General features: G+C 37.6%; 1 protein-coding gene across 2 annotated transcripts in view; it reads left to right on the top strand.

Moving 5' to 3' along the window:
- The window catches only part of Cfh (complement factor H), an 81,131-nt gene extending 72,926 nt beyond the window's left edge, over positions 1-8,205 (top strand). For both annotated transcript variants that reach the window (XM_052737108.1, XM_052737106.1), the window contains exons 21-22: positions 1,893-2,075; positions 7,514-8,205. In XM_052737108.1, the coding sequence (XP_052593068.1) occupies positions 1,893-2,075; positions 7,514-7,734 (404 nt within the window). In that variant the 3' untranslated portion in view covers positions 7,735-8,205. The remainder of the gene's footprint in view (positions 1-1,892; positions 2,076-7,513) is intronic.
- Positions 8,206-14,522: the final 6,317 nt, after the last annotated feature.

Below are 14,522 nucleotides of genomic sequence, written 5' to 3'. Positions count from 1 at the left end.
GCTGGTCCCTCTAATATTATACAAGAAGGGGCCAGCTCATACAAGCCCCCACCAACAAAGTCAACTCTTCTGTACTGCCCTGGCCAAGTGCAGGGACAGCTGGTGAGGGGCAGGGCCAGCTCTTCCACTCTAATGACCCAGGTACCAGCTCTCCTGCCTGCCACATGTGATAAGGGGCAAGCTGCAATGAGGATTTTCTTTTAAAAAAATTGTTCATTTTATATACCAACCACAGATCCCCCTTTTATCCCTCCCCCCACTCGCCCCCCCCCCCCCAGCTCCCTCCCCTAACCCACCTCCTCTTTCCCTGAAAAGGGAGTCAGCAAAGTCTGGTACATTCAGCTGAGGCAGGAGCAAGCCCCTCCCCGCTGCATCAAGGGTGAGCAAAGCCTCCAACCATAGGTAATGGGCTCCAGAAAGCCAGCTCATGCACCAGGGATATTCTTACATGTTGAATTCAAAATATGGGAGTTTTCACCAGGCAGTGGTGTCTGCATGCCTTTAATCCCAGCACTTGGGAGGCAGAGGCAGGGGGATCTCTGTAAGTCTGAGGCCATCCTGGTCTAGAAAGTGATTTCTAGGAAAGGTTCCAGAGCTGCACAGAGAAACCCAGACTGGAAAAAAAAAAAAACAAAAACCAACCAACCCCCCCCCACACACACACGAGGTATTTTCTGTGAGTATATTAGTTTTACAAGAACAGAAAATTCCCAAATTACCTCAATAAGTCACTTACTATTGAATATGAACTATATATTGCTGATGCATAAATTTACATCATATCTATAAAGAAACTCCAAGTGCCTAGTCTACCACTAAAATCTCTGTATGTAGATCACTTGCATGTAAAACAAGTCCTAGTAAGTTTGATATATCTCTTCTTTTGTTAATTTGTGTTTATATGCTGTGATTATCAGTCATATTTCTCCTTTTTTCTGGTAGTAGATGGAAAGTCACTTTCTTTTGGATCTTGATCCAGTGCAGTTGGTGATTTTATAAAGATTTTTTTTTTCAAGATGTTTTCTTTAAGCAGTTTCAATACATGTATCTGCATGAACTTCACGGGACTTGTGCTGTTTGAGTTTACTTAGCTCTTAAATATGCACATGCATGCCTTATGCCCAACCTTTTTCATTTTCCTTCATGCTAAGACATTTTCTTTGAATCTTGAACACTCTTTTTTCTTCTGAACAATGTTGGAGTTCAGCTCAGTTTCATGATGATCCTGTTGAGGCCTTACTCAACAGAACATATCATCAGTATTTGATTTTCATCTTTTCCTGTGGCCTCACTAGCACAATCAGCAGTCCAGAAGGGAAACAAATATCACACAGCATGGTACACTTAGTTGAATCCTGAATCTAACTAGAATTATCAATATCTTCCCTGTTCATATATTGTTTACTAAACATATTATGTTCAAGAATTCCAGTTGTACCTAGAATGAATGACATATAGATGCCTGTACTTACTTCACCCCTATCATGGATCCAGAAAGCCTCTTTTGCATCCTGTAACTTTAAAAGCTTTAAATTGTTGTCTACAAATATGTGTTGCTAAAAAATGATAATGAAGATAAGGAATATATAGAGCAAAAAAAAATACTCTCGTGTCTTTAAAACAATGAAACACTACCTGTCTACACTGGAGTCTATGTGCTCAGAAGCTGTTAAGACTTCAGAGCAGACATGCTTGTTCCAGTTAAGTAAGTGCTTTAGGTAAGAAGGAAGGAAGAACTTGTAACTCTCAGTTTAAATGATTGAAATTTCTTCTAGTAATCATTTCTGTAGCCAGAAATCACTAAAGTCTTGCTTAACATTATACTTTCATTGGTTCTGTTTAAGTCTGTACTTTGATTTGATCTCTCAAACATTCAAATGTTGTATTCGTAGATTCAACAGGGAAATGTGGGCCTCCTCCACCTATTGACAATGGAGACATCACCTCCTTCCCATTGCCAGTATACGCACCATTATCATCAGTTGAATATCAGTGCCAGTCCTTGTACCAACTACAGGGCAACAGGAAAATAACATGTAGAAATGGAAAGTGGTCAGAGCCACCAAAATGTTTACGTAAGTACCTCATTCTTATAGATCATAGGAGATTCAGTTTCATGATATGGATATTTTTCTGTTAATAACATTCACAGACTAAAAGTACTCTTTTGCTTAGTGTTTCATTGCCAAATATCAGCTTGTGAAGAAAGCAAAATTATTAGTTTTTTTATATAAAAATAATTGACAAATATAATTATGCATGTTATTCTTTATTATTTTGTTTTTGCTAACACGTGTTTATGTCCATAAAACATGGTACCAGCATGATATTTCCATACCCATTGTCTCAACAGTGCTCTGTTGCTTCAAAAAGACGCCATAACCCTGGCAACTCTTATAAAGCATTTAATTGGTGATTGCTTACAATTCCAGAGGTATAGTCCATTATCAGCATGGGGGGCAGGGAGCATGGTGGGACACAGCAGACTTGGTTGTGGGAAAATAGCCTAGAGGTCTATACTTGGCCCCGAAGGCAGTAGGAAGCTATAGACCCTGGGCCTGTCTTGGGCTTTTGAAACCTTAAAGCCTATCCCCAGAGACACACTTCTAACAAGGCTACACCTACTCCAACAAGGCTACAGCCCCAATCCTTTTCAAGTAGAACCACTCCCTGATAAATAAGTAACATATAAGCCTATGGAGGCTGTCTTAGTTAAGGTTTCTATTGCTGTGATAAAACATTATGGCCAAAAACAAGTTGGGGAGAAAAGGGTTTGTTTGGCTTTCACTTCCATATTGCTGCTCATTATCAAAGGAAATCAGCACAGGAACTCAAACTGGACAGGATCCTGAAGGCATGGAAGGGTGCTGCTTACTGGCTTGCTTCTCATGGATTGCTCAGCCTGCTTTCTAATAGTATCCAGGACTGCCAGCCCAGGGATGGCACCACACATCCTGGTTCCTCCTCCATTGATCACTAGTTGAGAAAATGCCTTACAGCTGGCTCTCATGGAGGCATTTTCTCAACTGAGGCTCCTTCCTCTCTGATGACTGTAGCTTGTGTCAAGTGTCCAGTTGACACAAAAAAAAATACCCAGTACAGAGGCCATTCTTATTCAAATCACTACACCTGTATATATCTTGCAGTTATTAAATTCAGTGTCCCTTATATAATCTCCCCTTCCCTTAGAAAAATCATCTAAGTTGTATTAATCACTGTCAAGCATTCAAGAGGAATTTTAGTTGTTTTTTCCATTGTGTAAAATGGACTTGTATTCCTGTGTTGGGCTGATTTCACTTAACATTCTTCAATGCCCTTTTCTAACTAAAATAATAAAAATTATCTGTAACGTCTGAACTATATTTCACATAAGAGTATACCACATTGTCTTTATAAACTCATCGATTGGTTGGCACCGAGACAGTTTTGCCATCTTAGTTTCTGTTTAATAGCAATGTGCAGTAAAATTATACCCTTTTCATACAATATACCCTGATTAGAGTTTCCTCTACTTCTACTCCTCCCAGTTCTTCCCCATATCCCTTCCTCTCCAGATCAACTCCCTTTGTGTCTCTCACTAGAAAAGAAAAGGCTTCTAGGAGATAAAAATCAAACATGACAAAATAAAATATAATAAGATGAAGCAAAAACTATGATACAGACGTTGGACATGACAACTTAACGGGAGCAAAGGAGTCCCAGGAGCAGGCAAAAGAGTTGGAGACCTGCTCATTCTCATAGGAGTCCCATAAATATACTAAGCTGATAGCTATAATATATGTGCCGAGGACCTGGTTTAGACTCATGTAGCTTGCTGCTTTAGTCTCCGTGAGCTCCTATGCACCTTGCTTAGTTGATTTTTGGGATCTTGTTTTCCTGGTGTCCACCATATCCTCTGACTCTTAGAATCTTTCCACCTCCTTTTCTGTGGGATTCCCTGAGCTCCAAGAGGAGGGATTTGAGGAGACCTTCGGTTTAAATGCTCTTTCTACATAATGTGGAGAGTGGGTGTCTGCATCTGTTCCTATCTGGTGCTGGAGGAAGGCTCTCTGATGATGCATGTAGTCAATTTTTAGGGCATTTTACATAGAGCAAGGCAGTGGCAGTAGGTATGTCAGGTGTACATACCTTTTATGGCATTTGATGATTCTGCTGTACTCTCTTATATATGCTTAAGCTGTTCAGTCGATCTTTTAATCTTGAAGATACACACAGTTTTATCATATGTTTTCTCTGTATCTATTAAAATGATCACTTAACTTATCATTCATCCAATTATGTAATGTAGTGCATTATTAATATAGATGGATTGAATTATCCTTTCTTTTCTGGGAGGCAATAAAAATTGATACTGGTGGACCATCTCTAAGAATTCCCACTGAAATGTTTTTAAAAGCTTAAATAAACTTTAAGAAACTTGAAGATAAATTGCCTATTCAGTTCATCTGGCCATTTGTTGAGCAATCTTGTTTACCTCAGTTTAAAGTTTTCTAAATCTTTGTAAATTCTAAGTATTAGCCCCTTGTCTGAGGTGTCGAGGGTTAAGATTTTCTCCCAGTCTGTAGGCTGGGTTTTCTCTGCTGAGTGTGCCCTTTGCTGTGCAGAAACTCTGTTTTCAAGTCGTTCCACCTGTTGATACTTGGTGTTAGTTTCTGTACTGCTGGTGTTCTATTAAAAAAGTTGCCTACCCCAGTATCTTGAAGTGGAAGCCCTATGTTTTATTCTAAAACTTTCAGTTTTTCAGCTCTTATTTAAGGTCTCTGATCTGATCTGAATGGATTTTTGTACAAGGTGAAAGACAAGAGTCTGATTTCATTCTTCTATGGTTAGAAATCCTGTTTTGCCAGAGCCAACATTTGTCAGTGGGCTCTCTTTCCTGCACATGTTTTCATATCCTTTCTCCAAATGGGTGGTCATAACTGGTCTTCAGTTCCTGTCCTTTAATCTATCTGTGTATATTTACACCAGTATTAGTCTGTCTTTATCTCTATAGTGCTGGATTATAAATTGAGTTCTGATATTAGGATCCCTCCAGCAGTGTTTTTACTATTTAGCATTGCTTTTAGCTTATTGCTTGAGTTTTCCTGCCTGGCCCACAGTCAGGACAAATCTCTCTCACCTGCCAGTCCCACAGCCACTCAGACCCAACCAAGCAAACACAGAGACTTATATTGCTTACAAACTGTATGGCCATGGCAGGCTTCTTGCTAACTGTTCTTACAGATTAAATTAATCCATTTCCATTAATCTATACCTTGCCACATGGCTCGTGGCTTACCGGCATCTTCACATGCTGTTTGTCATCATGGTGGCTGGCAGTGTCTCTCTCTCAGCCTTCCACTTCCCAGCTTTAGTCTCCTCCTTGTCCCACCTACACTTCCTGCCTAGCCAATAGCCAATCAGTGTTTTATTTATTGACTAATCAGCAACACATTTGCCATACAGAACATCCCACAGTATTAGCTCTTTTGTGGTTAGGTCAGATTTCTGATATTTTTTTCTAAGCCTATAGAATATAGCATTAGAATTTTCATTAAACTGAAAATTAATTTTATAGTATATCTATTTTAAAAACACTAATTCTGAAATATCTGAAACAAATTTTTGTTTTTTTTTTTTTATTCAAGAAAAGTTTCTCTGTGTAGTCTGGCTGTCCAGGTACTCACTCTGTAGACCACGCTGGCCTCATAATCACAGAGATCCTCCTGTCTCTGCCTCCTGAAAGCTAGGATTACAGGCATGAGCCACCATTTCCCAGCTCTGAAACAAATTTTTAAGAGAATTTTTGCACATATATTTGACTTTTCTCTATACTTAATTTTTGTACCTTCTGTTCTTGTGTGATTTGTATGTATTTAATTTTCATGTTGGTAGCTATATTTCATTTTTGAGTGTTGCTCTCTCCAGAGAATATTTTGTTAGCTAGCTATGTTAGATATGCATTCATTCAGTTTTTAAATATTTTAAGCTTTTTTTGTTGTTGGTTGGTTGGTTGGTTGGTTGGTTGGTTGGTTGGTTGGTTAGTTAACTCCCAGTTGATACATCTCAATGAACTTCTAAAGAGCTAGAATTGCCATTCGGAATGGTCAGGATTTTGCTTCTAATGACATTTTCAGACCTATTTTTATTGAAATTACACAGCTGTTAATTTCCAGTTCTTGCATCTGAATCTGTTTCAAATTGTATCTTTCCCATATTTTTTCACTCATATTCCCCATTGTCATTTTTCACTTCTTTAATTATTTTTTCTGTGTTCCTTTGAAAATAATTGTGTTTTAAAAATAATTTTTTAAAAAACTCTCCAACTGATCTTTGATTTGTGTCAGTACGTTTGGAGTCTGTTACTGGAGGAGCAATGCAACTTTGGAAGAATCTTGTTGTCTTCCATTTTTTCATATTTCTTGTGTTTTTTTGCACATCTGCTGGATCAATTTTCTATACACTATATTTATGGTGACTTTCTTAGTAAGAAGGTCTTTACTGGAGATGTACCTTGGCCTATAGTGCAGGAGTGACTTCCATGTGGCACCTATGGGTTATTTGCCTGTAATTAACACCTTTGGACACAATGTGAACCACTGTTTCTGTGAATTGTACTGAAACTGGGACACTTATCAGCCCAGATGGGGTGATAGAGACAACTCAGGGCGCAGGGTGCTCACTGTGTCAACTCCTACAGTGGGTGTGGTAGCTCATAGAAGATGATGCAGGTTTTCTCAGAAACTGTAATTGGCAAATTGCAAGGGTTATTCAGCAGAGAGAGGTCAGTAGGATTCTCCTCTGACTAGACAAATGGCATGACACTAGATGTTGCAATGGGAGATGCGTTTATGGGAATTTGCCACCCACTCTGCAGCACTTAGTCCCAGCCTTTACAGTAGTGTATGATCAAATGTGTTGTGGGGCAGGATGGTAGCACTAAACGAATTGGTTGGAGATAACATGAACTTGGACATTATGTCCTCTTGGTTTTCTAGAAGTGTAAGGAAGGCCAGGGGCCAGGGTGGTGATTGAGGAAGCTGTTTGCCAAGCAGATTAGTCACTTATCCAGTGTGGTAATTTGATAGATTTATTTTTAAAACTATGAAAATTAAGTCTATGATACTATAATCACTATTCATAGTTACAATCTTGTGAGTTAATAATGAACATCATGAAGGTGGTTATGATTTGGCTACTAATATTGTAAGTATACTTATCTCACTGGACATTGCATCTGAATATCATATACATGTCAAGGTTCAATTTTTTTACCTTGGCCCAATACCTAAGTCAGTGCAAACAACCACAAATGTCCTGAAATCCAATTGTCTTGTTTCATTGGTGTTAGAAATCCTTTTTGAAATATAACCGTCACATTAAAAATATTGTTTTGATGCCATTTGCTATTCAATATGAACTAATTCTACGTGCTGGTTTAATACAGGTTTTTAAAAACTTTGAGAAATAATACTTGAAAGCTAAGTCTCTGTAGGTTTATATATTAATAAACATTTGGTAATTTTTCTTTCAGATGCATGTGTAATATTAGAAGAAATCATGGAAAGACATAACATAACTTTAAAATGGAAAGAAAGTCAAAAGCTATATTCTTCATCAGGGGATAGTGTTGAATTCCAGTGTAAATATGGATATAAACACACAAAAACATCACCTCCATTACGTACAAAGTGCATTGATGGTCACATCAATTATCCCAGTTGCTCAAAATCACGTAATTGGTTCAGCGGATGAATGAATCTTTGTTTAGAAATGTGCATGAATATTAATAATATAGTTTCAAAAATTTATGTTTGAAGCATTGTTTAACTCATTTCTTCTCATAAGTAGAAACTTGTATTGATATATGGTGAAAAAATTGGAGCCTGAGAGAACACTGCCTCAAATGCAAAGTAGTGCACTCAAAACTCCTAATGCAGAATGGGCTGTGCTAGCACAATAACCAATGCTAATAAAATATATGCAATCACTTCAGTTTCTGTTTCTATCCACCACATTTCAAATCTCTCCAATCTTCCTTAATACATTTTGATCTAAGACTCTGATTATTGATGGACAGAAGTCATATTATTTCATCTTCAAATTAGTATTTATCTCACAAATATGTAATAATCAAACTGTCATACTTAATATTACCAATGAATATAAATAATTGCTAAATACTACTTTTGTTTTAATAAATCTAAGAAACATTTTGTGTGTGAATTTCTGAATATGTTAATTTGGCACCATGAAATATTCAGGCAGTTATATGAAGGAATTAAAATTTAACTGGGTATAGGGTTCTGTCACTGACATAAACATATAAATACTCTGTATAACTGATAAACAGGCAATGAACATATACATACTTTGTGCCCAAATTAATAATGTAAAATTAACAATAAATATAATAAAATTTATTTTAAAAACCCACTGTATTTATCTTTAGAGGTAATAGTGTTGAGTTGCCATTTAATATCTGTAAAGACAGTTTCTAATTTACAGTGGATTGACATGACTTGTTAGTGAAAAGGTAATAATTATTCCGCACATACTGCTATGATTTTATCTTTATTCCTGAGCTCTCTATGTGTAATTTGGCACTATGAATATGGGCGGCAGTAACTCACCATAGTTCTTATTCAGCAAAGGTAACCAAGCAACAATTCTTATGTCCCATGTAGGTATACACCAATTAATAGAAATTGGGTATTTAAAATGGATTTAAACTCAGTGTTTTCAGTGTACCTTGGCTAGTCAAGATGTAGTTCCAGTATAAAGTGAAGAGTATTAACACTTATTTTTATATTTCAATACATCTACCATTAACATAACTGCTGTGGGATGTTCTGTATGGCAAATGTGTTGCTGATTGGTCAATAAATAAATCACTGATTGGCCATTGGTTAGGCAGGAAGTATAGGTGGGACAAGGAGGAGAATAAAGGTGGGAAGTGGAAGGCTGAGTCAGAGAGACACTGCCAGCTGCCAAGATGCCAAGCATGTGAAGATGCCAGTAAGCCATGAGCTATGTGGCAAGGTATAGATTTATAGAAATGGATTAATTTAAGCTGTAAGAACAGTTAGCAAGAAGCCTGCCATGGCCATACAGTTTGTAACCAATATAAGTCTCTGTGTTTACTTGGTCGGGTCTGAGTGGCTGTGGGACTGGCAGGTGAGAGAGATTTGTCCTGACTGTGGGCCAAGCAGGAAAACTCTAGCTACAAATGGCGCCTAACGTGATGGCAAGAGTTTCCACCTAAAACCTGAGAAAAGATTCTAAAATGGAGTTAAAAACAGCTTCCTAATTGTCTCTCTCAAATGAGTGGCAGCTGCCGGTTTGAGCTACTGGCTGGTTTGAGGCCTCTGCAAGTGTCACAATAAGCTTCGTGATGGATTTAGCCTTTGCTAGTACAAAACAAAAAAAGAGGTTTTTGGGCTACACGCTGCTTGGATAAAAGCATAGAGACCCATGATAGCTCCCAGAGCAGGTGGAAAACATATCACCGCCATGTTGGGAAGCTGAGGTGGGTGGAGCCCACAGCCACAGCTGCTGCAGTTTAAAGCAATAGATTCACAATAAGACAAATTCAGATGTAATAGTTTACAATGTGTGTGAAATATACGTAGGCTTGAAAGAGACAAAAAAGGTGATATATACAGTTATATAAACAAATACATAGTTTTAAAAAATGAAGTCTTTAAAGAGACAGTAAAATTAATATAAAAAATAAGCCACATGAAGATGAATATTACACAGAGAATCTGGATTGTGTTGTCTTTGGGATTTTTTTTTTAAAGATTTATTTATTTATTATATATACAGCATGTATGCCTACAGGCCAGCAGAGGGCACCAGATCTCATTACAGATGGTTGTGAGCCGCCATGTGGTTGCTGGGAATTGAACTCAGGATCTCTGAAAGAGCAGTCAGTGCTCTTAACCTCTGAGCCATCTCTCCAGCTCCCGTCTTTGGGATTTTTAACTGCAGAAAAACATTTGATCGTAAAAGATGTTGAGTTAAACCAATATGTATATTTTAAAGGTACCTTGACTTCAAAATTTGGATATAAGGATATGTTGCTTTGGAAAAGAGTCTCTGCTTTTGTTCCCACAGAAAGCCAAAGGCTATGGATTTGTTCCAGATTAAGATACATCAGGTTTGACCAGCCAAGACCCCCTGAAAGGTCTCCGATGACACCATGCCCCAGATGATCCAATATCCAGAATGGTTTGAAGGCAACTGGCTCAGACGAAGCACCCTCACAGACTATTCCATAATCCTAAAATTTTCTTTGTGTCCCCATAAGATACAGCGCCCCCATCCAGCAGGAAGTGGTAAGAGAAGCTATGTCCAAATTCCCGAATTATATGTAATTTTACTTTGTTAAGGTTAAAACCTTCCTTTCTGGAAAAAAAAAAAAGAGGGGAAGTGCTGTGGGATGTTCTGTATGGCAAATGTGTTGCTGATTGGTCAATAAATAAATCACTGATTGGCCATTGGTTAGGCAGGAAGTATAGGTGGGACAAGGAGGAAAATAAAGCTGGGAAGTGGAAGGTTGAGTCAGAGAGACACTGCCAGCTGCCAAGATGCCAAGCATGTAAAGATGCCAGTAAGCCATGAGCCATGTAGCAAGGTATAGATTTATAGAAATGGATTAATTTAAGCTGTAAGAACAGTTAGCAAGAAGCCTGCCATGGCCATACAGTTTGTAACCAATATAAGTCTCTGTGTTTATTTGGTTGGGTCTGAGTGACTGTGGGACTGGTAGGTGAGAGAGATTTGTCCTGACTGTGGGCCAGGCAGGAAAACTCTAGCTACACATAACGGGTTTTTGTTTGTGTTTCCCATACAATATGAGGCAAGATCCAGTTAGCTATCTTTATAAGTTGAATTTCTATCACTTTTGGGAAATTTGCTGTTAATCTCTCCCAGAAAATTCCTGCAAGCTCTTTACCAAGGTTTACTTTCTCCCCATAATTTGTCAATTTCATCATTAGTTAAAGGTTCTAAAATTTCTGCTGGGCCTATTTCTGCTAATTGACAAAGTCTCAATTTTTCTTTTAAAATTATCTCAAAGATCATTTCCACATAAGTTTTTAATTTTATGTTCTGTTTAATTGATAGAAATATCCATTGCAATGTAATATTTTCCCTCTGCATTACAGTTTCCTGTAGGAGAATGCCTGGAGGGTAAAATAACCAAAATGCAATCAAACTTTGGTTCTACATGATCCACATGTGTTCCTGTATTTTATTTTCCACCAAAGCCAATTCTTTCTCAGCTTCAGCTGATAATTCTCTTGGACTATTTAAGTCCTTGTCACCCTCTAAGGTGTTGAACAAACCACTCAGTTCATCATTTTTCACCCCAATAGTGGTCCATAGATTGGAAATGTCTCCCAATAATCTTTGAAAGTCATTAAGAATCTGAAATCAATCTCTCCTAATTTGCAGCTTTTGGGGTCTAATTTTTGGTAGACATATTTTATATCCTAAATAATTAGTAGAATCTCCTCTTTTATCTTTTCAGGGGCAATTTATAATCCCCAACAAGGTAAAATTTCCTATACTTCTTCATTCTTTCTAAGCTATCTGCATTTGAATCAGCTAGTAAAATATCATCCATGTAATGATAAATTATAGATTTAGGAAATAGTTTATATATTAATTCCAATGGCTGTCATACAAAATATTGGCACAGGGTTGGGCTATTTATCATTCCCTGTGAGAGAACCCTCCATTGATATTTCTTAAATGGGTGAGAATTATTATAAGTAGGCACTGTGAAGGCAAACCTTTGCTGTCTTTTTTGTTGTTGTTGTTTGTTTTTTGGTAAGGGTATTAAGAAGAAACAGTCTTTTAAATTGATAATTATAAGAGGCCATTTTTTTAGTTAACAGAGTAGGCAAAGGAATACCAGATTGTAGAGAGCCCATTGGCTGAATTACCCTGTTAATAGCTCTTAGATCTGTTACCATTCTCCACTTACCAGATTTCTTTTTAATAACAAATATAGGAGAATTCCAAGGGCTGGTTGATTCTTCAATATGCTTATCATTTATCTGCTCTTGTACCAGCTCTTCTAAGATGTGTAGTTTCTCTTTTGTTAAAGGCCATTGCTGAACCCATACAGGCTAGTCTGTTAACCAGTTTAAAGGTAGGGCTGTTGGTTTCTTTGAAAGATTAGCAGCTGTTGTGCCCTGTTCTTGTACAATCTGGATGGTCATCGGTGACTGTTCTTTTTAATACCCTCTAATATTTTTTCTCAGAAACAGATGTTAGTTTATGTTTTGTTTCTGAGATTGGAGGAATGTTAATATGCATATTCCATTGTAATAAATCACACCCCCATTGATCATTGCTATATTAGCCACATATGGCTTTAATTTTCCTTTTTGTCCTTTTGGCCCTGACATTCAACTCATCTCATGCTGTTTCACTTGAAATAATGTTCCAATCTCTAAAAACTGAACATTTGCCTCCTGAAAAGAACAATATGGATGACAAGATTCTGGTGCAATTATTGTTACATCCACACCAGTGTCTACAAGAACTTCAATGAGAATGCCATTTACTCATATTTTAACTTTGGTCTTTGTTCATTTATAGGAGTTTGCCAAAAATTTCACTTTATGGTTTCTCCCAATTTTTTTGTTCTTTCTTCTATGGCTGTTCTATCACCCTGAACAGTATGTTTTTCTTACAGTAGGCACTGGATTCTTTATTTGCTCTGTGAAGGGTTTTCTCCCATGATAGTAAGAAAGGACTGAACTGAATTTGTCATGAGGCCCTGGGAGAGACCCCCTCAGGAAGTTCCCAAAGGTAAAGGCAAAGAATTACTTTGTCTGTCCCTTGTTGATCTACATTCTTTAGTCCAATGTTTGCCTTTGCCACACCTTCTGCATAATCCAGAAAGGATGGGAGTTCTGTTGCCATTGTCTCTTGAAAAAAACCACTGTTTTTAGCAATGCCCTGTTTATAGTCCCTGTTTAGGTGACCTTGTTTACCACAATTGAAACATATGACATTACTATTTTTCTTCAAACCTCTGGAAATAACGTCTTCTATCCAAGTATTATTGTGGTCATGAGATTCAATATTCATCGTATCTCGGATCCATTCCTCCAATGGTGCTGATCTTGCATTTAATGGCCTAATTACCCGTTTTCATTGTGCATTAGCATTTTCAAAAGCCAGAGATTCAATTATTATCCTTCTAGCTTCTGAATTTGGTATCATTCTATTTACTGCTGAAGACAGCCTTCGTAAGAAATCTGAAGGTTTCTTTTGGGCCCTGTATAACTTTTGTAAATGACTGAATTTTCTTTATTGCTTCTTCGATTCTGTCCCAAGCATTCAATTCTGCCATTTGACATAAAGCCAGGGTGTGACCATTATGTAGAGATTGCCTTTCTACATTAGCATAATCTCCCTCTCCAAGAAGTTAATCTTGGGAGATTTCCATACCTCTAGCCCTACTTTGTTTTTCAATGGTTTTAGCCTCATCTTTCTATCAGGTCTTCCATTGTAACTGGGGAACAGCTTCTAAGACTGCTGTAACCAAATCTTTCCAGTCTTGAGGGATAATTCTATTACAAGTTGACCACAAGTTTAACATTTGCTTCATGAATGGAGAATGCATACCATATGACACTATATCTTCTTTTAATCTCTTCAAATCTAACATTTGCCTAGGAGTCTAGTCAGCTCTTACACAGCCTTGGGCATTTGGCAGTTCCTATAAGGTTACTGGATAGATTAAGTTTGGCTTTTGAAAGTCTTAGGCTCTTTATCTGTCACCGTATAATGCAATGCTGAGATTGGTTCACTTTTAAATTCCTCTGTCTGGGCCTAAATTTCTCTATGATCTGTTTTTAACAAGTTTTTCTAAAACTTTTATCTTGGCACTCATATTAACCATCATTTTAATGATAAAACAGAACTAATCAAACAAATAATATTTATAATTGACATTACTTCTATCCCATCAACATTAATTGTCCTCTCATCTAATTGTTCCATTTTTCAGAATGTCAATTGTATTATGAAATAGAGACCAAACACTCTCCATTGTAAAAATGTTTCCCATTTTTTAATGTGGGAAAACAATTCTCTTTTAAGTAATTTCTCCCTTTAAGAAATCTTAATTGACTCACCAACTCTTCACACTTTGTAGAACAAAAGAAGCCCAAGTGGGTTTCAAGGCAGCTACGTAGTATGGTAGCAGCCCAAGATGGGGATCCAGGAGATCTTATAACCCACCAGGAGAGAGGTGAAAGATCCAGCCATCTGGATCCAGCTGGTTAGGGACTCCAGCTCATGTGGGGTAGAAACTCCAGTCACGTTCAGTTCAGGACTGAGCTGGAGCCTGCAAGGCCACAGGCAAGCGGCTTTTTCATGAATTTGTGCCACAAATGTTGGGTGCCACATGAAACAAGAATCATAAAAGGTCTTATAATAAAGAACCCAGAGCCAGATATTGGGGTGAAAGCTGAAAGATCAGAGAAGCAGAACAGTCAGCCACTAACTTACCGCTA

Source organism: Peromyscus californicus, unplaced genomic scaffold, assembly GCF_007827085.1.
Source record: "Peromyscus californicus insignis strain IS unplaced genomic scaffold, ASM782708v3 Scaffold_14__1_contigs__length_90479793_seg_2, whole genome shotgun sequence".
Classification (NCBI taxonomy): domain Eukaryota; kingdom Metazoa; phylum Chordata; class Mammalia; order Rodentia; family Cricetidae; genus Peromyscus; species Peromyscus californicus.
Note: the sequence above shows the minus strand (reverse complement) of the source record. Positions and strands in the feature narration are given on the sequence as shown.